This window comes from Danio rerio, chromosome 19, assembly GCF_049306965.1.
Source record: "Danio rerio strain Tuebingen ecotype United States chromosome 19, GRCz12tu, whole genome shotgun sequence".
NCBI classification, from domain to species: domain Eukaryota; kingdom Metazoa; phylum Chordata; class Actinopteri; order Cypriniformes; family Danionidae; genus Danio; species Danio rerio.
In genome coordinates, this window is record NC_133194.1 from 51,430,001 (window position 1) to 51,455,000 (window position 25,000).

At 42.3% G+C, this 25,000-nt stretch overlaps 2 protein-coding genes across 2 annotated transcripts in view; one reads left to right on the plus strand and one right to left on the minus strand.

The window, feature by feature from the left end:
* cfap44 (cilia and flagella associated protein 44) overlaps positions 1-4,207 on the minus strand; it is a 26,914-nt gene extending 22,707 nt beyond the window's left edge. The window contains exon 1 of the mRNA XM_073931981.1: positions 3,982-4,207. Coding sequence (XP_073788082.1) covers positions 3,982-4,099 — 118 coding nt within the window. The 5' untranslated portion in view covers positions 4,100-4,207. The remainder of the gene's footprint in view (positions 1-3,981) is intronic.
* An 89-nt stretch (positions 4,208-4,296) lies between these two features.
* The window catches only part of ctnnb2 (catenin, beta 2), a 21,561-nt gene continuing 857 nt past the window's right edge, over positions 4,297-25,000 (plus strand). Inside the window, 16 exon segments of the mRNA NM_001001889.1 lie at positions 4,297-4,426; positions 12,299-12,348; positions 14,522-14,746; positions 15,234-15,487; positions 16,695-16,933; positions 17,217-17,418; positions 17,776-17,920; positions 18,293-18,396; positions 18,732-19,070; positions 20,894-21,052; positions 21,136-21,255; positions 21,400-21,550; positions 23,246-23,367; positions 23,446-23,506; positions 24,396-24,620; positions 24,842-25,000. The exon segment at positions 24,842-25,000 is cut by the window's right edge and continues 857 nt beyond it. Coding sequence (NP_001001889.1) covers positions 12,336-12,348; positions 14,522-14,746; positions 15,234-15,487; positions 16,695-16,933; positions 17,217-17,418; positions 17,776-17,920; positions 18,293-18,396; positions 18,732-19,070; positions 20,894-21,052; positions 21,136-21,255; positions 21,400-21,550; positions 23,246-23,367; positions 23,446-23,506; positions 24,396-24,598 — 2,337 coding nt within the window. The 5' untranslated portion in view covers positions 4,297-4,426; positions 12,299-12,335 and the 3' untranslated portion in view covers positions 24,599-24,620; positions 24,842-25,000.

Sequence of the window (25,000 nt, forward strand, 5' to 3'; positions counted from 1 at the left end):
TCTTCATCATCTTCATCATCATCATCATCATCTTCATCATCATCATCATCATCTTCATCATCATCATCATCATCATCTTCATCATCCTTATCTTCATCATCATCATCATCATCATCCTTATCTTCATCATCATCATCATCATCATCATCATCTTCATCATCATCATCATCATCATCTTCATCATCCTTATCTTCATCATCATCTTCATCATCATCATCATCATCTTCATCATCTTCATCATCATCATCATCTTCATCATCCTTATCTTCATCATCCTTATCTTCATCATCTTCATCATCATCATCATCTTCATCATCATCATCATCATCTTCATCATCATCATCATCATCATCATCTTCATCATCATCATCATCTTCATCTTTATGGTATGAACTTTAGTTTTGTCGATTTGCATGTTGACGCATATCGGTGTGCATGTAAACAACCAGAATCAGCCGGGCTTTTTTTTTGCACCGTCTACTCGTGCTGCCCCCAGCAAGATGCCGCCCTGGGCGATCGCCCGTACTGCCCATGCCTAAACCCGCTACTGCACACACACACAGAGGGCTATTTCTGGAGAGCAGCATATGTGTTCACAGCGAGTGTGTTCCGTCTCTCAGCTCATCAGGAAATGGACATGCAGAAACACACATACACACACACACACACACACACACACACACACACACACACACACACACACACACACACACAGTCTTGCTAGAAAGACAATTGAACACTGAGTTGAAGGTGGAGAAACAGCTTCTGCTTGTGGAGATCTGCTGTAGTTCTGCAGTTTGAGATGTTTCAGGAATGGTGTGACGTGAAGAGATTCTGTGTGTGAGCAGCTGGAAAACACTTTGAACCAAGCGGAAAAATACACACATTTCCTCATGCTGTCCAATATACTGATGGATTCAATTAAAATAAATCTGTGAGTCTATTACAAGAATGTCCCAGGAGCCAGTCTCATCACCCAAGCTGAGGTCACTGAGGGAGTTTGCAAGCTTCACAGTGGCAAAGCAGCGGGGTGGATGAGGTTCACTCTGTGTATCTCAGGTCTCTGGATGTTGTGAGGCTGTCTTGGCTGACACGTCTCTACAATGTCGCATGGAGGTCAGGGACAGCACCTCTGGACTGGGCAACTGGGGCGGTGGTTCCCATTTTTAAGAATGGGTGTGCTCCAACTATAGGGGGATCACACTCCTCAGCTCCCGTGGAAAGTCTACGCCAGGGTACTGGAAGGGAGGATCTGGCGATGGTTGAACCATTCCTCCAGGATCCAGGAGGAACAATGCGGTTTTCGTCCAGGCCGTGGTACACTGGACCACCTCTATACCCTCACCAGGGTGCTCGAGGGCTCATGGGAGTATGCCACATGTGTTCTGTGGATTTGGAGAAGGCATTTGACCGTGTCCCTCATGGCATTCTGTGGAGGTGCTGTGGGAGTACGGGGTCAGAGGCGCTCTGTAAGGGCTGTCTGGTCCCTGTATGAACAGAGTCTGGTTCGCACCGCCGGCAATAAGTCAGACTTGTTCCCGGTGCATGTTGGGCTCGGCAGGGCTGCTCTCTGTCACCAGTTCTGTTCATCTTTTTTATGGACAGAATTTCAATGTGCAGCCCTGGGCTGGAGGGGGTCCGGTTCGAGACCCACAGGATCTCATCTCTGTTATTCGCAGATGATATTGTTCTGTTGGCTTCATCGAACATGGACCTTCAGCATGCACTGGGGCAGTTTGCTGCCGAGTGTGACACAGCTGGGATGAGAATCAGCACCTCTAAGTCCGAGGCCATGGTGCTCCAGCAGGAAAAGGTGGTTTGCCATCTCCAGGTTGGAGGAAAGTCCTTACCCCAGGTGGAGGAGTTCAAGTATCTCTGGGTTTTGTTCGCGAGTGAGGGAAGGATGGAGCGTGAGATTGACAGGCGGATTGGTGCAGCAGTAATGCGGTTGATGTATCGGTCCGTTGTGAAAATGAAGGAGCTGAGCTGAAAGGCAAAGCTCTCGATTTACTGCTCAATCTACATTCCTACTCTCACCTATGGTGTTTAGCTTTGGGTCATGACTGAAAGGATCTCAGATACAAGCGGCTGAAATGAGTGTTTTCTTCCACAGGGTGGCAGAGTACACGCTTATAGACAGGCTGAGGAGCTCTGAAACCCGGGAGGAGCTCAGAGTAGAGCCGCTGCTCCTCCACATCCAGAGAAGTCAGCTGAGGTGGCTCGGGCATCTGTTTCTGATGCCTCCAACGCCTACCTAGAGAGGTGTTCCAGGCACGTCCCATCTGGAGGACCCAGGACACGCTGGAGGGACTATGTCTCTCGGCTGGCCTGGGAACGCCTCGGAATCCCCCCGGAGGAGCTGGAGGAAGTGTCTGGGGAGAGGGAAGTCTGGGGTTCTCTCCTAAGACTGCTGCCCCCGCGACCCGGCCCCGCAAAAGCGGCAGAAGATGAATGAAAGAAAAATAATGAAAACAGAATAACGAGTTTAGTGAATCACTGCAGTCACAGCAGAGAAAACACACACTCGAGACAAAACACAGCAGTGTGTGTGTGTGTGTGTGTGTTCCTGTAATAGTTGCGTTCGCACTGAGCGCTCCTACACTCTGCTTTTCATTATCCGGGCTGCTGTTTATTGTTTATCGCAGAGAAAATAAAACTGGCGAATCTGACGTTTCACAACAAGACTGACGCCAGTGAAAGATATTTCCTAAAACCACAGAGTGTGTGTGTGTGTGTGTGTGTGTGTGTGTGTGTGTGATGATACAGTTTACTGTAAATTACGCAAATCTAAAACACAGATGATGATGTGTCGTTTGTGAAATATTCCTCCAGATGATGGAGCAGAACTCTGCTGTCAGCGCTCCTCATGCTTTACTCCTGAGCTTCTGTCTTGTGTAGTGGAGGCCGGCTGCTGTAGTGTGTGCAGGTGAAGCTCACTCCTCTGACCTGTACAGCTGCTCCATAGCAACAGAAGCTGCTGGTCACTGTCTTCAGCCTCCACCAGTTCCATCCCAGCTCAGAGCGGGTGGGTGCAGTGGGACGGGTGGGTTCGCTCATCCGGGATGGGAGTGATGTTTAGGGTTGTAATGAAGGCCAGCTAGAGCAGTGTTATCCAGGTTAACCTCACTCCTTATTGATTTATTGGCTTTACTGATATATGAAAATAAAACTTTGACTATTATAAACGTGTTTTAAGTGTTAACATGAACAGTGGCAAAACATGAGTTTAGGGAATTTTATGTTTATCTTTGATTGTAGCAAATATACAACATAAACAAAAGCTCAATATGTACACGGTCTGCACTTGTCAGTGCATTAGTGTTCTGCTAGAGTTAGAGTTTTACAATCAGTGTTGACATTATTATACATTCATTCATTTTCCTTCGGCTTAGTCCCTTATGTATCAGGGGTCGCCTGTGTCACATGTGTTTTACAACCCAGTGCTGGGAAACACCCATACACACTCATTCACACACACACTCATACACTACGGCCAGTTTAGTTAATCAATTCCTCTATAGCGCATGTGTTTGGACTGTGGGGGGAACCGGAGCACCCGGAGGAAACCCACACCAACACAGGGAGAACATGCAAACTCCACACAGAAACACCAACTGACCCAGCCGAGACTCGAACCAGAGACCTTCTTGCTTTAAGGCCGTTTATTATTAATACTACTATTAAAATATCAAGTGTTAATATTGACAGAAATATAGTCATGATCAGAGCATGCATGAGCAATAATCAGTGTTCAGTGCTCCTCATGATTTACTATGAAGGATATGAGGATGGTAAATAAACTTTCAACTTTATTTAGTTCAGAGCATGTTTAAGTTGCTCAAAGTGTTGTACAGAGATATAAAGGCAAATAATGAAGGAATAAAGTAAAAAATAAGCAATAATAGCGACATGAGTAAGTAAGAGCGCATGTGAAGGCGCAGGAGAGAGCTGAGCTCAGATGTTTCTCCTCAATAATCTCACCTTTGTATCCGTTCAGAAGGAGATCCACATTCCAGCCTAATGACCGCACCTCGCCCTTCCTGGAGCCACTGTATGCCTCCGCGCATTCCACTCTCCCGGCGTCTCTGCAGATTGTCATCACAATCCTGACCCGGGCTTTCGGTGCTGTCAAGCATTTATTGATTATTACCGTGTCCGTGTGATGCTGTCGCTCGGCGTCACTCACCGGGGACGGAGCCACCGCCGCGCTCTAATTTTCCGGCGGCGGAAGGACACACGAGCTGCATTCCTCGTATAAGAGCTGGGTCCGAGCGCCGCCATTTTAAGAAGTGGAGAAGGGAGAGCGGAGAGAACTGACGCACCGTGACCGGAGAGAATAACGAGAAACACCGGTGGATTCACTGCTTACAAGACACCAACGAGAAGGTCAGGCTCCACGGCCGCTGCACGGAGCTCTCCGGTTCAGGTAAGATTGAGTGCTGAATGCGGGAGGGGCGAGCACCCGGGGCTGCTCAGGGTTCACCGCTTGCTTTACCGTGACGCTTTTTGGTCATCACCGGTGTCTGACTGCAGGTTTGTGCGGGACACACGGAGACTTTACGGTGTTTATTTACGGTGGCTGACAGCGGCTAATGTTAGCGAGCTAGCCTTCATTCAGTCAGTGCTGTGGCTCCGGCTGATGAAGTCACAACCTGATGACCAATAATAAACACTATCAGCAGGAGCCGCAGATCAATGAGGAGGATGAGGATGATGATGAATAAACTAATCACTGATCTGCAGCATTAATGAACACGCTCATGCTCTCACTGTGGCGCTCTCATTGAGATTTTCCTCTTTGTTGGAGTCTGGTCCTGATTTAGCAGCAGTTTCTCTCCTTCAGCGGTTTTGTGTGTCATAATAACTCATTAAACACCTCGAGGATTGATTAACGTCATATAATAGTGAAGTGTGGGCTGAGCTGTGGAGTTTGGGTTTTGCTGAAACTAATGTTAGTCCAGTTAAAGTGTCAGCTGTAAGTGAATTAGCCTATGATAATCGGTATTCTTGTATATTTTTTATATCTATAATAATAATAACAGAGCTTGTCCTGCCACACAGCTTCATTTATTTGCGCTTAGCTTGTAGAAATGTGATGTGAAATTCAGAAATTCTGTGTTTTGTTCTGAAGTTCTGCTGTTGAATTCAGATTGTCGGCGGCGCGCGTTATGTCCAGCTCGTGCACGCGCTCCGCGGGCTTCACTCTGGTCCGCTTTCTGAACTCTTCTTTGAGCTGCCCTCACCGAGACAAAGATGCATTCCTGCGTGTTTGAGGAGGGCTCGGGTGTCTGAGCTCCAGGACAGCTGCTTCACACACTGCAGCCGGTGGAAACTGAACTGTCGAAACTTTTCCACGATTACGAGTCTGTGATTCGCGTGTGTGCGGGAAAAACCCTCCGCGTGTGTGTGTGTGTGTGTGTGTGTGTTTAAAAACAACAGCGGTTTCCCTTCCAAACACGCGGAGATGATGTGAAACGGCCGGCTATGAAAGAAAATAAGGTGATGCAGTGCGCCGGCAAGTGTTTTTCAGCCACTGATAAACTTCCGGTGAAAGCTGGATACGACTTTTCAACTCCGTCAGGTTCCGTTTACAGTGTCTAAAATGACATTTAATTAAGATTAGAGCTACACAATTATCACGGTAATCGCATATTTGATATAAGTATTGCACGCATGTTTATTTTTTGCATTGGTTTGCCTAAACTTGACCATTTTGATGGGTCTATACTATTTTCAGCTCCACCCCACAGTAGTTGCTGTTCTGCTATTGGCTGGAGTGGCTCAAGCTTAAACTCTGAGCTGAAAATAAACACTTATGGGTGGAGTCGACAACAGCCAATGAGGTTTTCACTCAGTCATATGTTGCGTCCAAAATCGAATACTTCCATACTATATAGTATGCTAATAACAGTATGCAAGCCGAGTAGTATGTCCGAATACATAGAATTCGAAAATCAGTATGTGAGAAGTACCAGGATGAACTACTACTTCCGACGAGAATCTGAAATGCGCATTAGATGAATGCTATGCTGACCCATGATGCTCTGCGAGAGAATTTATAAATGGGAGTGAAGCGACTCAACTTATAGGTCACGTAGGTCGTATGACGTAGGTCATGTGATCATGACAAAATAGTGGATGTAGTACATCCAGGTTCCCTTCATACTCCTCGGTAGTAGTACATTTAAATTAAAATGCGGTAACTACTGAGTAGTAGGCTGTAGGCTGCGTCCGAAACCCCTTTATAGGTGCTGAATTTGAATTGAAAAGTACAACTAGGCCATAAGAAAAGTACGTTCTGTACAGTATGAATGTGAGAAGTATGAATGCAATCCGGATGTACTACACCCACCATTTTGTCATGGTCATGTGACCTACCTGCGCCAGTTGCATCGCTTCACTTCCATTTACGAGTTCTCTCGCAGTAGTAGTAGTAGTAGGTACTTCTTGCATGCTGATTTTTGAATTCCATGAATTCCCACCTACTACTCTGCTTGCATACTGATTTTAGCGTACTATATAGTATGGAAGTATGCAGTTTCGGACACAGCCATGGTGTTTTAAAGACTGCATGTTTGCACTTTGACCGTGTGTAAATTGAAATCTGAAAGGTAAAAATGATTTATTATTAAAAATTTATTATGAAAGTTTAAAAACGGCAAATAAAAGTAGCATTTTTCAAGAGTCATGTCATTATTGCAATACTCCAATATCACACATCATTCCAGTATCATGAAGCTCAAATTGAATTATTATCAGTTATAAAAACTTAAGCATTAATTTAGTCAGTCTTTCATCTAGTTTCACTCTTGAACGTTTAAACAGTCGCTGCTTTACCATGGAAATAGCTGTTGTTGCTGACATGGTGTTAAATAAAAATGTATGCTCTGACGACCGCTAAAGTGCTGCAGTCCAGCATCAGCCGATCTCAACAGAATACAGTCAATAAAGCGTAAACGAGCCCATTACGAGAGCTAATCAGCCCGCCTTCCTTTACTTTGAAGGTTTAGTTTCCAAATCCGTCCAGTAATGGCACAGAGATGGTTCTGTTCATCCGGCTGTGGGGAACGCAGACTGGTGCCGCAAGGAAAACCCTGCGAGTTTGTGTTCGACTGCCTTCAGTCAGTGTTTATTGTCTGCTAAATTAATTCCAGGTCAGTCTCACCACTGTGGAGGACTACACACACACACACGCACACACACGCACGCATATAAACTAGCACAGCTGCCTCTGTTTGCTCTCAGATCAGGCCCTCTCCCTTCATATGCACCCTTAAAATGCCTAATTTATTAACATTGGCACAGCTTCACAGCACTGTTTCCCGCTAGCGAGTCTCTCAGTGCAGGCCTGTATTTGAAGTACACACACACACTCACACACACACTCAGGAGAGGAATGTCCAGTTCTGGCTCCAGGATGTTATCATAAGCGAGTCTTCCTGTAAATACCTGCATGTGAAAGCAGCTCTGTTATATTCTGGAGCTGAAGTTGAAATATTCAGCCGCAGTAGTGCTGCTTCAGAGCAATGTCTGACGCTGGGATTCTGCAGTTCCTCCATCACAAGTGTGTGTGTCTGTGCTCATCCAGCTGAGAAACAGCACTTAACCCAGTTGCGGATTGGCTGCAGAGCAGAGCAGTGCATGCGGCTGGAGCGGTGTTCTGTGCTCCTGTTATTCTGGCTTTAGCTGTGGAGGTTAGATCAGTAAAGTATTCTGTGCAGTATACGCGTGGCAGACATCTGATGAAGGACATTTGTTTTATGCATTGATGGTTTATTTAACTTTGACCAATCAGATGGGGTCGCACTCTTAGTCACGCCTCCTGAGTATTTCCTGTTCTGCTATTGGCTGGAGGCCCAAAGCTAAAATTAATAGGCGGAGTTATGGAAAATGATGGCCGTCCATCAGAGTTGGAGTATCTGCTGAGGGTTTGTTTATTAATAGTGTTTAAAGACTCGGGGCTCTATTTTAACCATCTAGGTGCAAAGTCTGAAGCTCAGGGCGCAAAAGCATTAATATCACGTTTGCTGTTTAAATGATGGATAAATGGACCCGGCAGCCCCGGCACATGGCCTAATGCCGCAATCGCACTAGAGTTTGAGCATGTGAAATTCTGTCGTACGGCACTGTGGTAAGAGACGGGATTAAGCAAGATGATTAGACATTAGCAAAGCCAGCGTAGCTCCATGGTTTAAATTTCTGTCCAGAGAGGTCATGTTTTAAACCTCGACTGGTCTCACGCTGTCACATAATGCAAATCCGCAGGTCAGAGTTCCTTAAGCTTGAACTTTCCAACACGGTGAACTGCAAAACTTGTTGCAGGAGCTTGCGTTTCCGGTCTGACGCGTTGGCGTGCGTGTGGATGAAGTCTATGGGGAGAAAAGTCCAGTGTGACTGCAGCTTTACAGGGCTGTGCTTATTCTCTTCATGAGTTCTGGGTGTGTTTTGAGATTAAACCAGTCAGAGTCTCGTCTTCTATTCCCTTTAAGGGTCAATTGTGCTCCTCCATGGCACTTTCTGTCTGTTTACATGGCGGAGTCTGTAGATTTTAGTTGGTCAACTGTGTGGTCCATTTCAGTTTTTCAAAATAGCAACTCGTCATCAATGCACCTTAACACACCTAATTTAGACCAGCACACCCATTAGTCCACAGAGTTGTGCAAATGGATTTGCTATTTAATCAATGTGGTGCATAACGTGAAAACTAGCATTGTGCTGGTCTAAAAATGCCAACAAATTGCACCAAACGCGTCTTGTGCCGGGTGTATGATAGGGCTCTGTGTTTGCACTGTCAGTTTTAGTCTGAATTAGAATTAAATACATCTGAAATCCTTGACCTGTTTATTTTAAGGAAATAATTAAACATGACTTTATTGGGCGGGCCGCCCAGCTGCCCAGTATATTTAGTGACGCATTATTTTACTATTAACATCCTTTAACACTTTTTTTCTTTTTGTCAATAAACCAAAGTTCTGCGATTAAGTATTGGAAAATTTCAAGTTTACCAGATTCGTTCTGTGCCAGCGAGACCTGTCAACATTCATGCAGACAGTTTGTGCTCTTCAAACCCACAGAGACGCATGCATTTGAAACTTTAAAAATTTGTCCAGCCCGGGTTTCTAAATCTCCTTAAATGTCGGGAATTCAACTTTTACATTCGCTTTCTTGTGTGTTTTTGCATTACTCTTTTATGAAAGACTACTTTGCACACTTTGCACTACTTTGCACACGTTGCTATATGCTCAGCATATTAATGTTAACACATTTGCCTTATTTAAAAATGAATAAATAAAAATCTACTCGTTGTAATCTTGCAATTATGATTTGGATTTGGTTTTTGGAGATATTGTCTTAACTTTTCTGCCATTTATTTCTCATTTGCTGATAATTTCATTAATTTGATCATGTTAATATATCACACAGGCATTTGGTATTCAAGTTTGCTTTGAACTTGACAGAGAGGGAAGCATATTTGACCTGTCAGTGGGTGCACATGGCTCCTGAATAGCATAGAAGTATTTTATTTTTATTTCAGTCTTTTTTTTTACTTTTAACCTATTGAAAAGGAACCGTGTCATGATAAATACACTTATTATAAAAAAATTAAATGTTTTGTTTGTCTTATATAGTTAACTGTTTATGTGATGTGGGTAAATGGTGTTTTTTAATTCGTCTACCAGTGCAAATCCATTTCAAACCTGTGGGAAGCACTGTAACAACAGCACTTTACTAGGAGAATGTTTTAATAAGAAATATTATCACAACTCAATAACAATAAAATGAAAACTTTGATATCTTACAATTTTTTTAAAACATTTTTATTTGATTTTTGGACAACAGGATCTCCAGCAGAAACGATATCCAAAGATGCCGTTTTAATTTGTAAAGAAATCAGTGTTTCTGAATCTAACAAAGACAGCAGAAGTCTATAATACATTTCAATTAATCAGGCTGACATGATTACTGCTCCAAAACACTTTACATGTTTCTCAAAATAAAGTAAAGCGCTTTTAAAGCAGATTTTTTTTCCCCAAACATTTAAGAAGAATATATTTTAGTTCTGTAATCACAATACCGTGATGTTTTCATCCAAGGTTATCATACCATCACAGTCTTATACCGGCTTATGCCTATTTGAAGTACAAACACACTAACTGCTGCACTTTCTGATAATGCACGTAATGCTGCTTTCTATGCACAAGCTGATAGTAAACATGCGGTTCTGTTCCGAATAGACGCTCTTCCTTTCTGCTGCAGTAAATCTGTGTGTGTGTTTGAGTGTGTGTGTTTTGATAAACCACACATTCAGCAAGATCAGCAATCAATGTGGCTGATGTGGAAATCAGCCTGTTGTTTTTCTGCTGTGTGTGCGTTTCGTTCACCTCTGATAACGTGACGTGTTTCGGCTCTTCTGAGGTGAGCGCTGATGTTCTCCACTGCAACAGGAAGTCAGTTTCCGTCAGCGTTTCCATTTCTGAGAGCCGCCGCTTCCTAGATGCGCTTCAGAGAAAGTCCCTCTGGTCATAAGGCAGCTATTAATTAAAGCCGTTTGTGCAGAAGAGTTTAATCTCGCCTTGATGTATGCTTGATGTTGATCTGCACGTCTTTGATTGGTTTCTCTGAGAGATCTTAGGTTCGTTTCATTGATTTAATTGCTGCTTGGCGAGCCCAACGCCCCTCAGGAAGGAAGACAGGAGCAGTTTCCTCTTGAAAATAGAAGTCCACTGCACTGTTCTGAGGCCAGTGTGAGGAGATTTACTTCACATTGAGAGTGCTCGGCAGCTTTCATTAGGTTGTGGGTTCTCTTCACGCTTCTGAAAGTGTCCTCCACCCCTGACCCGCTCCACTGAGGAGAACTGCCGGCCGGAGTCTGGCTTTACTGAGGGCATTACCAGCCCGACACCATCTGCACACCACTTCTGACTGTTTCTGTGCTGAATCTGGTCAGAATCTGCAGATCTTTGGGTAATAATTTTGGGAGTATAGCAACTAAGCAGCAAACGTAAAACATGAAATAAATAACTTTAATTTTTAAGGTTTACGATGCAAATTCAATTAGAATTGGTAAACAAAGCAAACCTGGTATAATTTCTACTAAAAGATGTAAAGGTTTATGATTTCAGAACAGTGTTAATTAGTTCATAATATTACTGAAATCAATATAAAACTGCCAACAATATATATTTGCCCGCTTTCATAAGTAAATAAACATTCATTGATTTCTTTTCATATGATCAATAAATGCGGGCTTTAATGCTTTTAAAACCGTTCTCTTCAAGCTTATAAAGAAACATTACTGACCCCAGATTGACTAGCTGTTTTAATTGACATATTTAAGTCATTAATGTTTTTAAGCTTTTTTACCTTATGTATAAATGGAAGTTTTATTTTGGGACTGTTTGTCAAGTTAAAGATGTTTTTTTCAATATTGAGTTCTGGGTTCTGTTCAGTTGTTTTGCTCTATCCAGCCGCTTTGGAGTGTCTTGTGTAAACCCCACTCATGAATGTGTGTGTGTGTGTGTGTACTCCAGCAGCTCATGCTACAGTGTGAATCGTCTAGTATTTGGCATTTATCCTCTCGCATAATCGTTTCCTGTGTGTGACCTAAATATTGGCATTTGTTGGTTGTTTTTCAGTCTTCTGATTACGGTGTGTGTGTTTGTGGTGATCTAAACCCCCCGCCCTCTCACTCTCTCAATAGAGGGAAGTTTTAATCCTGAGTCACACACACCATTGCCTTTATAAAAAAACAAGAAAAAAACAATATATATAATTATTTTTGTTATAATTTTATTATTTTCATATAGTATATTAACTTAATTTTTTCAGTTGTTAATGTAAGCCAATGTCTTCATGTTTTGTTCTCGGAATAATAGTCCTGCGAGCTATACTCAGAGTAGCGTCCTCGATAGGGGATCGGGTAACTTCATTAAGCTCATTATAAGCACCTTAAGATGTTGGTTTCGTGACTTCAGGCTGTTTATAATGAAATAAATCTCCGGCTCCTGATGTGCTCTGGATGAATGAAGCTGACTAACCCCTTCTGCATGTTTTTACTGGCAATTCCTAATGACTCAGTCTGTGTGTGTGTGCTGCTGTCGACTCTCGCGTGACGCCCTGCAGCCTAATGAGGGGAGTTTCCACAGTGAACACTAGCTCCAGGGTCTGCGCTGAGATTAAAGCCGGTTTCTCACTTGTAAAAGCAGCTGCTGTCTGACGGAAACAGACCGTGTTTCGGCTAGTTTGGGAAATGGACTTTATGCTTGTAGTCATGTAGTGTGTTCATTTTTCTCTGCAGGTTTGAAAGTCGCTCAGGCTAAAGGATTGACGCAACGATGGCTAGCCAGGGTGAGTGTTTGACCAGGTGAACCTGAATGTTTATCAGTGTTTGTCCAGTGACGTAGACAGAAGAACAGGTTCATTTGCTGAATGTTTTCACTTAACTCTCGAATAACCAACATGTGTTTTGTGCTTAATATAGTTAGTAGGGTTATGAGATTAAATGGAATTGCGATTTTAAAAAATTGTGATTTAGCTTATCGCTATAGGCTGCAATATGAAATGTATATGGATTATATAATTTCCTCCACCCAGTGCAAACATGTCTGCCGTCTGTCCGACTTACTAGCCAAAAGAGTGAGCACACTTTCGTTCTGCACAACCAAAATTGTGCAACCGAACTATTCGCAACGCCCACAATAAAACAAACAGCAAAGCGTGGACAAGTGGGATGATGGCATCTGCCGCTTCAGAAGCATCAACCCATTCAGACCTGAATTATGTTCCAAATTTCAGAATAATGGGATGTCATGTGATGACCATGTAATGGACGCAGGGTCTGAAGGGGTTAACAGATGAATTAATATCAAAGATAAACAGCACGTCGGTAATATGGGAATATTTTGATTTCACAGACACCGAACAAAAACGAGTCATTTGTAAGAGCTGTCGCAGAACTGTTGCCACAGCATGAGGAAATACAACAACAACCAGCACCTAACAACACACCACAGGCGGCTATACGAGGAGCGTCTTGCTATAAAGTCAACTAAAGTCTTGCCAGTGACGCTCCATCTACTAGCAAGCAATAGCAAAGTACAATGTCAGAGCTGTTTGCAGCTGTTACACCGTATGAAAAAACATCACGAAGGCACCGGGAGATAACTAACGCCATAACTCGCTACTTAAGATTAAAATTAATGTTTAGTTTCTGAATATTTATAAACAAATTTGAATAAAAGTTGGAGTTGGTTAATATCTTTTCAGTTCCTATAACTAACTGCATTTTAGCAGTCAGACGCTGCAATACAGAATATTGAGCTGAAGCTCGACTACAAAATTAAATCACAGATCAAATTGAAATCACAATATCTGTTAAACAAAATTACAATTAGATAATTTCCCCACGTCACACAGCCCTAGTGTTTAGTTCCACTATAGAAATGAAACATGCCAAAGCCTCACGGTAACCGGTTCAAACGGCAGCCATGTGGATCGGGTTTAATCTAGAGGTCAAATGTAAAAGTGTAATGTTTTAAATAGTTTTGGTGATAAAACTATAGTGAATAACTCTACAGATTTGTAATGTTTGAAATTAGAAATGTGCATGGATTATAGCTTGATCATAGACCTGACTCTGAAGATTACAAAAACTTTTTTTTTTCAATGGTGGTTTAACTTGAGTTGATCAATTACCTTAAATAACAACATGAGTTGGCAAAATAAACATTCTAGATTTAGATTTCATGTGGACATTGAGAAAATTAGAAGGGGGAAAAATAAATGTAAACTTAAATTAAAATTACTAAAACTAATCTGTTTGGTACATTTGAGAAGTTCTCTTGGTTAATTTTACTGCCTTTTCATTTTGGATTTCCAAATTTCTGCAAGCTGACGAGCTGTTAAACTTGACTTATCTAGAGAGACTTTAAAGGAAATATCTTTCAGTGGGAGTCCTGCAAAAATGGTAGAATCTTTATTAATAGTTAATTTTAAAATTTCTGTTTTAGATTTTTTTTTAGATGTATTTGTGTGTTTATGCCTTTTACTGTTAATGTTTTATTATTATAGTAAAGTGGTATGTATAAAATGTTTGTGAGTTAAACTTTTTGGCATGACATGGACTGAAAAGCTGATATCAATCTTTAAAGGCATTTATAGGACACATAAAATTAAATATAAATGTATTTATATTAGTATCCATATTAGTTTTAAGGATATCCATAATCTAGGATCTAGTCTCTAAAAGTGACAGTTCTCATCTAGAAGATGTAAACAAATGTTTGCGGTTTGTCTCTTACGCTTAAATCAATGATTTATGTTGTCTCATTTGCCTTTAATTCGATGCGCTTGTTTAACCAATCACTAGCAGAGCTGTGATAAACTAAACCCTATTGGTGGTTTTTCAAGAACAGGGCAGGACGTACTGTAGCTCCGCCCCTTTATTCAGTTGAGAAACATTGAATAATGCATGTTTCAGAGCACTTGGCGGGATCTTTAATGTTCTGTGTGTGTGCTGCAGCTGACCTGATGGAGCTGGACATGGCCATGGAGCAGGACCGTAAGGCTGCAGTGAGCCACTGGCAGCAGCAGTCCTACCTGGATTCAGGGATTCACTCGGGCGCCACCACCACTGCGCCCTCGCTCTCAGGCAAAGGAAACCCAGAGGAAGAGGATCTGGACAACCAGGTGCTGTACGAGTGGGAGCAGGGCTTCAGCCAGCCCTTCACACCTGAGCAGGTGGCAGGTACGCCAATGCCTTCGCCACAGCACACTGACTATAATACATATGGAGTATACGTTTATTAACCACAGCAGAACTTATCCTTTTCATATATGTTTGACCTTTTTTTATGTACATTATAATACTATATAATAACTAATGTTTAATTACCAGCAACATTTCAGAAACTATTATAAATGTTTGCTAGACGTTTCCTAACCTGTCTGTTTATTCATGTTAATTGATGAACATTAATTGAGATAAATGTCTCTTGTTTGTTATTACATTCGATGATTTGAGTCGCGTGTTTCTTATTTCGTGCTTCCTGAAAATACACCATGCGTCCTTAACAGGTGTGAACATTTCAGTGCAATAAGAGTTTAGCCATTGAGATGGCATTTAAAATGGTTTGTGACCTGATGAGTGCACTGACTAGTAAACAATAGAGCTGATTGACACTGTAGTCCTTTATTTCTCCTTCCTGTCTGGATAATCACTCTTCCTCCTGTAGATCTGGACGGGCAGTATGCCATGACGCGGGCGCAGAGGGTTCGAGCCGCCATGTTCCCAGAGACTCTGGATGAGAGCGTCCCGATGGCCTCCACCCAGTTCGACTCTGCTCATCCAACAAACGTACAGCGTCTGGCGGAGCCGTCGCAGATGCTGAAGCATGCGGTGGTCAACCTCATCAACTACCAGGACGATGCAGAGCTCGCCACCAGAGCCATTCCAGAGCTCACCAAACTGCTGAACGACGAGGACCAGGTCAGAAAACACTGCTTTACTGCACACTGGACTGCTCAGACGCTCCTACAGGGAGAGCTCACTCCTGCGTTTACAGTTCTGTCTCTCTCCACTCACTTGTTCCATAGCTGAGTCTTTCTGTTGAACACTGAAGGTAATATTTTGAATAATATTCTGTAAGCATTGGCTTCTGTAGTATTTGTCAATGGCTAGTTTACAGCATTTTTCAAAATATCTTTCATGTTGAACAGAAGAAGCACAAGGGTTTAGAAGATCCTAAGGGAAATAGTGAGTAAATATTTGGGTGAACTGCCTTTAAGCCTAAAGGTTCTTTGATGCTATGAACAGTTTACTTACAGCTGGAGATAAAAATGGAAAGTCTTTGCGACACATCCTTATTAAGGTTATATTTAGCCATGCGCTGAGCGCAGATTTGTTGTCAGAATCAACAGAAGATTGCATCTGAAATGCTGCTGTTTGTAGTTTGACATGCCATACTTGTTCTCGCAGAGAGAATGGCCATAGCAGGGTGTCCCCTGGGTGTTAATGTCTTACACTTCAGAAACTACATTACTTTAGCCTTAAAGTCTTAAATTCACTGAAATGTGTTGTTGGTCTTCGTTTAAACTGGTCTTCGTTTTCCTTTGTCCATGTAAAGTTACCCAATCAGGCCAACACCCATCCCTCTGAATAGAACTTAGCTTTATTAACTCTGTTTACTGGTATGGTTTAGTCATATATCCAGTTGCACCTTTACGATAACATTTGCTTAAGATTTCCATGAGTTTACAGCTGTACTGTCGAGGACACTGACCTGAACACACTGTTGTGCATACTTAATTACAGTGTTTAAAACTTTAATCTTATTTTCTTTTAAGAATTTATGCTGAAAAATTATATGTATGACTAGAGTTTGCTTGTTTTGGCATCTTATTTCAAATATGGCTAAGAAATTACAAATGTAAATGTTTATTATTATTATTATTTATTTTTTTTATTGTGGCATGTACAAATGTTTTCCATTGGCCATTAGGAAAAAACTCCCTTGTTTTGGTCTGAAATGTAATTAATGATAGTCTTGAATCTGACTTGGTGAAACCTGCAGAACCCCTGCATAGCAGCTGACATTGCATTAAACAAATAAAGAAGTGTTGAGCTGCAGATTCCTCAGGTTGAAGCGTCTCATCAGTGCACTTTCAGACGTGCTCCATCTCTCCTGCTCCTCCAGGTGGTGGTGAATAAAGCCGCAGTGATGGTGCACCAGCTCTCCAAGAAGGAGGCGTCCCGCCATGCCATCATGCGCTCTCCACAGATGGTGTCGGCCATCGTGAGGACCATGCAGAACACCAACGATGTGGAGACGGCCCGCTGCACCGCCGGCACACTGCACAACCTGTCCCACCACAGAGAGGGGCTGCTGGCCATCTTCAAGAGCGGAGGGATCCCGGCCCTCGTCAAGATGCTCGGGTGAGAACAGAGATGCTGGACTGATCATTTCATCAGAGTTATCGAGGCAATATTATTGGCAAACTTGTATTGCTGAAAGGTGCAATATTTTGTGCCAAGCTATTGTGTGTTGCATGCTTGGGTTATTGAAGCATCGACCTCTGGGTATGGTCAGTTTGAGCCTAGAGTGACTCTTCAACCTAACCCAGTAAACAAACACCACTGCAGCGACTCGAGATGAAACCAATGAGTGAAGCTCATCAGACGCCGTGTGTTCTCCAGTTAACGTGTGCTGGTGTTTCAGGTCTCCTGTGGACAGTGTGCTGTTTTACGCCATCACCACCCTCCACAACCTCCTGCTGCATCAGGAAGGGGCCAAGATGGCTGTGCGTCTGGCTGGAGGTCTGCAGAAGATGGTGGCGCTGCTCAACAAAACCAACGTCAAGTTCCTCGCCATCACCACAGACTGCCTGCAGATCCTGGCCTACGGCAACCAGGAGAGCAAGGTGGGTGTGTTCAAAAATTTTATATATATATATATATATATATATATATATATATATATATATATATATATATATATATATATATATATATATATATATATATATATATATATATATATATATATATATATATACACATACAAATTTATTTATTTATTATTTGTTGGCCAAGACAAAAGGATATTTAATACTTTCGTACAGGTCATGGATTATCAGGGAATTTGTTTCATTAAGTCTTTCTTCGTTCATTCTAGCTCCGCTTTAGTCAGTGAATTAGACATTTGTACTCAAGTGGAGACCTTGTATAATGGAGTAAAATACTGTGTGTTGAGTGATCTCTGTGCTCTTGCTCCTCAGCTGATCATCCTGGCCAGTGGAGGACCGCAGGCTCTGGTCAACATCATGAGAACATACACCTATGAGAAGCTGCTGTGGACCACCAGCCGCGTGCTGAAGGTGCTGTCCGTCTGCTCCAGCAACAAACCTGCCATCGTGGAGGCTGGTGCGTACATGAGCATATACATCCATATCTGTGCTCTCTGGTAACACACAATGCGTTCAGAATATGTGTAATGCTTGTGTTTAGATGATTTATTTAACCAGTCCAATTATTATTTGGTATTTTTATAAATCTTCATATCAGAGAGGCAGCCAGACAAGTAGATGTCTTGTTCTAGGTTCTCTCTCTTTTGAATTATTGCATATTTGCAATTAGCATATAGTTATTGTCAGCAATGTTACTGGTTGGATGTAAAAGAGTCTTTAAGGTTCTAAGAGGTACTGAATTGAGCTCTGATTCCTGTATGTATCCTCTACAGAATCTGAACAGTGTAGCTTCTATTCTTTCTCAATCCCATTTCTCCTTTGGCTTCAGGTGGTATGCAGGCTCTTGGCCTTCACCTGACAGACCCCAGTCAGCGTCTGGTTCAGAACTGCCTCTGGACCCTCAGAAACCTGTCAGATGCTGCCACAAAGCAGGTACGTGCAGTCCTCAGTCTAGCAGAGATGGTGAAAATGCATGGCAATTTTTTCTTGGGAACTTTATAAATTTATACATAGTTGGGAACTTTTATAAGAATAAAGTTGAATGACTCAGAAGCTTAAAGGAATTTATATAAACCGTATACACTAATATGACTATAAACATTTGTGCATAAGCTGACTTACACAAACTAATACTTATAAATAAATAAAACCTTCAGTGTTCCTCATTCTCAGTTTATTCCTTCAGAAAGGGCTCAGCCTTTAAATGCCTGGACCCTAATAGTGTCTGAATTATTTGAGCCGCTTTAATAAATAGTGTCCTGCTGCAGGAGGGCATGGAGGGTCTGCTGGGGACGCTGGTGCAGCTGCTGGCGTCTGATGACATTAACGTGGTGACCTGCGCCGCCGGCATCCTCTCCAACCTCACCTGCAACAACTACAAGAACAAGATGATGGTGTGTCAGGTGGGTGGCATCGAGTCGCTGGTGCGGACCGTGCTCAGAGCGGGAGACCGAGAGGACATCACGGAGCCGGCGGTGTGCGCGCTGCGACACCTCACCTCCAGACACCAGGACGCAGAGATGGCCCAGAATGCAGTGCGGCTCCACTATGGCCTGCCAGTGGTGGTCAAGCTGCTCCACCCGCCCTCACACTGGCCGCTCATTAAGGTAAACCTGTCATGGTAATGTGGGCTTTCAGGAATATTCTGAAGTCTTTATTTTAATGGTGATTTCCTGTTATTTGAGGTCAGGAAATGTTCATATTTGTTGTTTATTCATTCTCAGTCAGGGCTGGGCTAATAAACGATATGATATCGAATCGTGATCAAACTTGTCAATAACAGTGATCAGCTCTGGACTCTTTATTGATCTAAGAGCCAATCACACAGCGGGAGTGTGCAACAATGAGAATCAAAGTCTGTTTATTAGAGTGTTTAAATTATACAATTTCTGGCCACCGTTTAACGGACGCTCTAACGCTTTAATTGTGGATTCAGTCTAGGGCTGGGCAGCGTCGAACAATTTGGCATCGTACAATGTTTAATGTGAAACACCACGATGGCTTCGTTATAGTAGGCGGCAGTAAATTAATTCTGAATAATTCACCACAGATTTATTTGTAGCCTACCGTTTCATCTAGCTGACCTGCATGGTCTGTTTTACCCATAACCAAATCATGAATAAATAAAGTTGCACACACATGACCACCTGTCAGTCACTTTTCCTGCAGGACTCTGGCATCAATAGGCAGAGTGATCTGTGTCGGTATAATGGAGTCCACAAACAGGAACCAATCAACAGTATCTGAGGTTTACACTAAAAAGACCAAGTACAAGGGTGAAAGAGACTGAAGCAGTGTACTGATGCTGCGACACGTTACCTGATAGATTCAAAAGAGCGAAGAGTCGTCAGATAGTCTGATGTGCACTGCTCTCTGGGGTTTTGTGCCCAACGCACCCGCTGACTGCTGGAGCTCAAACGTGTGCATATGCTGCAGCATGAGTGTGTGTGTGGTCATGTGATGTGCTTTTTCAGCGGTATAGTGTGGAAGGAGGCCTGTTCAGAGATGCACACTGTGGACGTGGATTGTTTTCATTCTAAAATGCCATTTTAATCTAAGCTGTATTAGTGTACATGGGGCCTGAGTGTGTATTTCGCGAGCGGGTTGCCGCTGCAACGGTGTGGGGCACACTGGAATTATTCAGTATAATGGTGTTGTAGTTTATGCACTTTTTCTTATTGTATACGGTTTATCCCACTCTGTTATGTGCATTTTTTTAATGCATATTTTCAAAATGTATGCGCATCTTTGCATTTCAGTCAAGCCTTTTATTTTATTTATTTATTTTATTTTTTTAATGCAATCAAAAAATGCGCATAAAATTGAATGGAAATGGCCTTTGCTACACATGTCTGTCTTAGTTTGTTTGCTGCTATTCTAATTTCTTTTTTAATTTCTCAATCAGCAATTAAATGCAGTCACCTGTTAAATTACTGTTATTGTTATTATATTATATCCTTTGGATAAAGCGTCTGCTGAATGCTTAAATGTGCTGACTTGGTCACTCGTGTGTTTTATTGAATAATGATGTACCACCATCATGTGTGACTACTGTCGAGCCATTAAACACTTCATTACTATGTGGACATTTTTATAGTATTACACTAGATCTTTATTATAAAAACATGCTGATGGATGTCTTTTAAAGTCTTCAAATATTGAATTGAAAAATCCTACTCACTTTAAAGACATACTGTGTGACTATTTATATACTTGTGTATGATCTCTTCTAGAAACTTCTGAAGTGTTTTAGTAGTTGCTGATGTGGCAGACTAATGCATGAATGTAAATGAATGCTGCACATAGTAATGCAACGTTATTAATGTTCTTGCTGCGTCTGATGCGATGTCATTTCGTTCTGCATTACAACTTATTTTGAATGACAAAGGTAAAGGAAACTGAACTGAAACTGAACTCTTGCTCTCTGCAGGCCACTGTGGGTCTGATCCGGAACCTGGCTCTGTGTCCGGCCAATCACGCGCCGCTCCGCGAGCAGGGCGCCATCCCTCGCCTGGTGCAGCTGCTGGTGCGGGCGCATCAGGACACACAGAGGCGCACCTCCATGGGCGGCACACAGCAGCAGTTCGTGGTGCGTGCCGCTCGACCAATGAAGCTGGAAGGTGTTTTCTGCAGGAAGTGTTTTCTCACCTGCTCTTCTTCTGTGGTGTGCAGGAGGGCGTGCGCATGGAGGAGATCGTAGAGGGCTGCACCGGTGCTCTTCATATCCTGGCCAGAGACGTTCACAACCGCATCGTCATCAGAGGACTCAACACCATCCCTCTGTTCGTACAGGTCTGCTGCACACCTTTCCTTCTGCTCAGCGTTACAGTCATCATGGTCTACAGCAGCTCTGCTGGAGGTGTAGATTAATCTGCTCAAAAGCTGGACAGACTGAAAGAGAAACTGAGTCCTCTGTGTCTGTGTGTGTGTGTGTAGCTGCTGTATTCCCCCATCGAGAACATCCAGCGTGTAGCAGCGGGCGTCCTCTGTGAGCTGGCGCAGGATAAGGAGGCGGCGGAGGCCATCGAGGCTGAAGGAGCCACAGCTCCACTCACTGAACTGCTGCACTCCAGGAACGAGGGCGTGGGTGAGTTACTGTCTCACACACACACACACACACACACACACACATGCAGATACTGTAGTGTCTGCTGTTCTGTCCTGAACACGAGGTTTCCTTTACATTCTGTCTTTAAAATAACTGGTCACACACTCTGCTGAAAAGTAAACCAACATCACATGCTGTAATGGAGCAGTTTATCACTCGAGTTATTTACTCGGTAGTTTTAATGTCTGCTGTAACTGTAGCTTGTGTGTTTTTGTGCTGTTACTCCACTGTTTTCCTTCATCCTGCAGTCGCTCACTGCTTCTGAAATCAGTTCAGTTTGTCAGTACAGCGATGCTGCATGAGCTTGGTTTGCAGCGCCAACAGCTGGACACTCTGGACACTCACCTTTTTTTTTTTTTCTTCTTTCTCTTAATATATGGAGTTAATCTCAGGCTATATATACTTGCAACATAAAATAGTTTTGCAAACAAAAAATAAAGTATTGAGCAAAATAATGCAAAAAGGGGAAAATTGAGTTTTGAGAAATACAAAGGAATTTGGTAAAGAACTGAAATAAAGCAGAGAAAAAAATAAAATATTTAAAATTAAAAAAACAACTTTTACAAAACCTTTACAAAACCTTTCAAGTCAATTGCAACGCTCATTTAGATTTGTGAATTTTACTGTTTGACGATTTAAACATCTCCCCAAGAATGTAAGCATTCCGGTATTTTACTTGATCTCGATTAGATTTATGACGGTGATTTATATCCGGTTTCCTTTGTGTCATGATCTCTCCAGCTAATGATGACGTCGCTTCATAGGAGGCAGGTCTGGGCCGTCCATGCCCTAGTGACTCCGCCCCCTCATCAAATCAGGGCCAGAAAATTAATTGCACAGAAATGTGAAGTGCAAAAATAAGTCAAACTCTTGGTTAACGGACAAGCAAATCAATATGAGCATTGCAATTGACTTCAGAGGTTTTGTAAAGGCAATACTGGAAAAAATATTCAGCAAATACATGAATAATTTTTAAAAAGGCACATTTTTATTTTTTGCACCACTTGATTTTTTTTTTTATTTGCAGTTCTTTTTATTCCCAAAATTCTGTGAATTATTATTATTATTTTTTTTTTTTTGTTGAGATTTTTCATTACACAATTTTTTTTGCTTAACTTATTTTTTTGTTTGCAAAACTAAAACCCTAGACCAGGGGTGCTCAACCCTGTTCCTGGAGATCAACCTTCCTAGAAAGTTCAGCTCAAACACACCTGAATCAATTAATTAGGACCTGAACAGCACTTGATAATTACAGCCAGGTGTGTTTAATATAGGTTGCAACTGAAATCTGCAAGATGGTCGATCTCCAGGAACAGGGTTGGTCACTCCTGCCCTAGTCTGACTCCATAATAATAATGATCATTGTCAGTAATTGCTCAACTCTTCTGCACTTTATATTTTCAAGTGTAAAATGTGTTTTATTTTTCATTATGGTTGATTTATGTGCAGGTTTTGTTGAAATATTCGGGATATTTGATGTTGTTGTTTATTTTTGTATTGAGATTGAGAACCTGCGCATCAGCATGTCTCTAACAAACAGCCTTTTTATTCAATATAATAAGAGCAGAGTTTTACACTGCTTACAGGAGGAGATATTCGGTGCACGGTGTGTGTTTAACTCCTGAATGTAAATGCACAGTAGTTTTGTCTGACTTCTGCTGTTCATCTCTGCAGCCACATACGCCGCAGCCGTGCTCTTCCGCATGTCTGAGGACAAACCACAGGACTATAAGAAGCGTCTGTCAGTGGAGCTCACCAGCTCACTCTTCAGAACCGAGCCCATGGCCTGGAATGAGGTACAGAGAGACCGATATTACCACATGATGATCTGAACACTGATTATAGCTGACACTGAGTCTCCTCTTCTGTCTCAGACTGCTGATCTAGGTCTGGATATCGGTGCTCCAGGAGAGACACTCGCATACAGAGCAGACGGTACCTCATTACATCAATACATTACCGCTGTATAGAGATATTATACATCACTGCAATATAGCAGATGTTGTGCATTACAGAGCTTTAGAGGATATTAATATGGCTATATTGAGGATATGTTTATATTAGGGCTCCATAGAGGATATATGTATATTACTGCTGCAGAGTGGACATCACTGTTATACTGTTGCATGACATTTCCACATCATCCAGACTGGAAAAACCTGAAGGCAGTTAGAATTAATACATTTAATTGGCCTTACTTTAGATTAAGTGGCTCTAATTACTGTGTGCTATAATGTTTAATCATTAAGTACAGTGTGTTTATGCATGGTTTCTGAAAAAGTATAAAAATCATCTGCATGCATCTGTATTATCAGTATTTTGTAGTTTATAATTAACCCGGCCCGTTCCCCACATCCAGAGCAGCGGCAGTGTTGAGCAATACAAGCAAGTGCTTCATGTGCTCGTGTTTATATAAAGGCAGCTTAATATAAAGAGGGATCGTTTATTAAATTGTCCAAAGTTATGATTTAAAAAAAATTATTTTACATGAGGATCTTGTCGCATTTGTAAAGTTCTAAAAGCTTTAGCAATAAATGTGCATCTGCAACTGTTTGCCAATATATTGTGCATTTTAGCAGTTTTCTAATTAAAGAAAGTTGCATTCATTTTGTAATCACTTTCATACTTTTGAAGTTAATTGTTCAATTTCCTAAAGTGGTATAATCTGTGTGCAGCATTTGAATTATACTTCATATTTAATGTCTACACATACAGTCGAGACCTGAGGCCTGTGTTACTTTTACTTTGAGAAAACTCCTCATCGTTTTCACTTGTTTTGTCTAAATGAGTATTCATTGCTCTTCTGGTGTGTGTCCGTCTTCAGAGCCCAGTTACCGCTCCTTCCACTCGGGCTATGCTGCAGAGGCTCTGGGCATGGAGGGTCTGCTGGAGCAGGAGATGTCGCATCACCCCGGGGCAGAGTTCCCTGTGGAGGCGCTGCCGGATCTGGCCCACGCTCAGGATCTGATGGACGGCCTGCCCAACACTGACTCCAATCAGCTGGCCTGGTTCGACACGGACCTGTAGAGAGCTGCTGAGCGAAGGACAGGTGTGTGTGTGTGTGTGTGTGTGTGAGACATCTATTGGTCATATTTTGTGTAGTGTGGAGAACTAAATCACCACAAATGTCAAGCGCTACTGACACTGACTAATAAAGTGATTGTGCTCATGGGTAATAAATAAACATGGTATTTACGTCATATATGATCTATAGCAGATCTAAATATTTCGTGTGTGTGTAATGTTTTCCATGTGTTTGTGTGTCCTCAGCTGAATGAAGAGAGAATCTGTATGGTGAAGGAAGGTTTGAGGATGAGCTGGAGGTTCAGAAAGTGCCTGATGAGTGCGTACACACACACACACACACACACACACACACACAGGAGGACAGCTGGACGGACGGCTGTAGTGTAGTCCAGATGGAGCAGT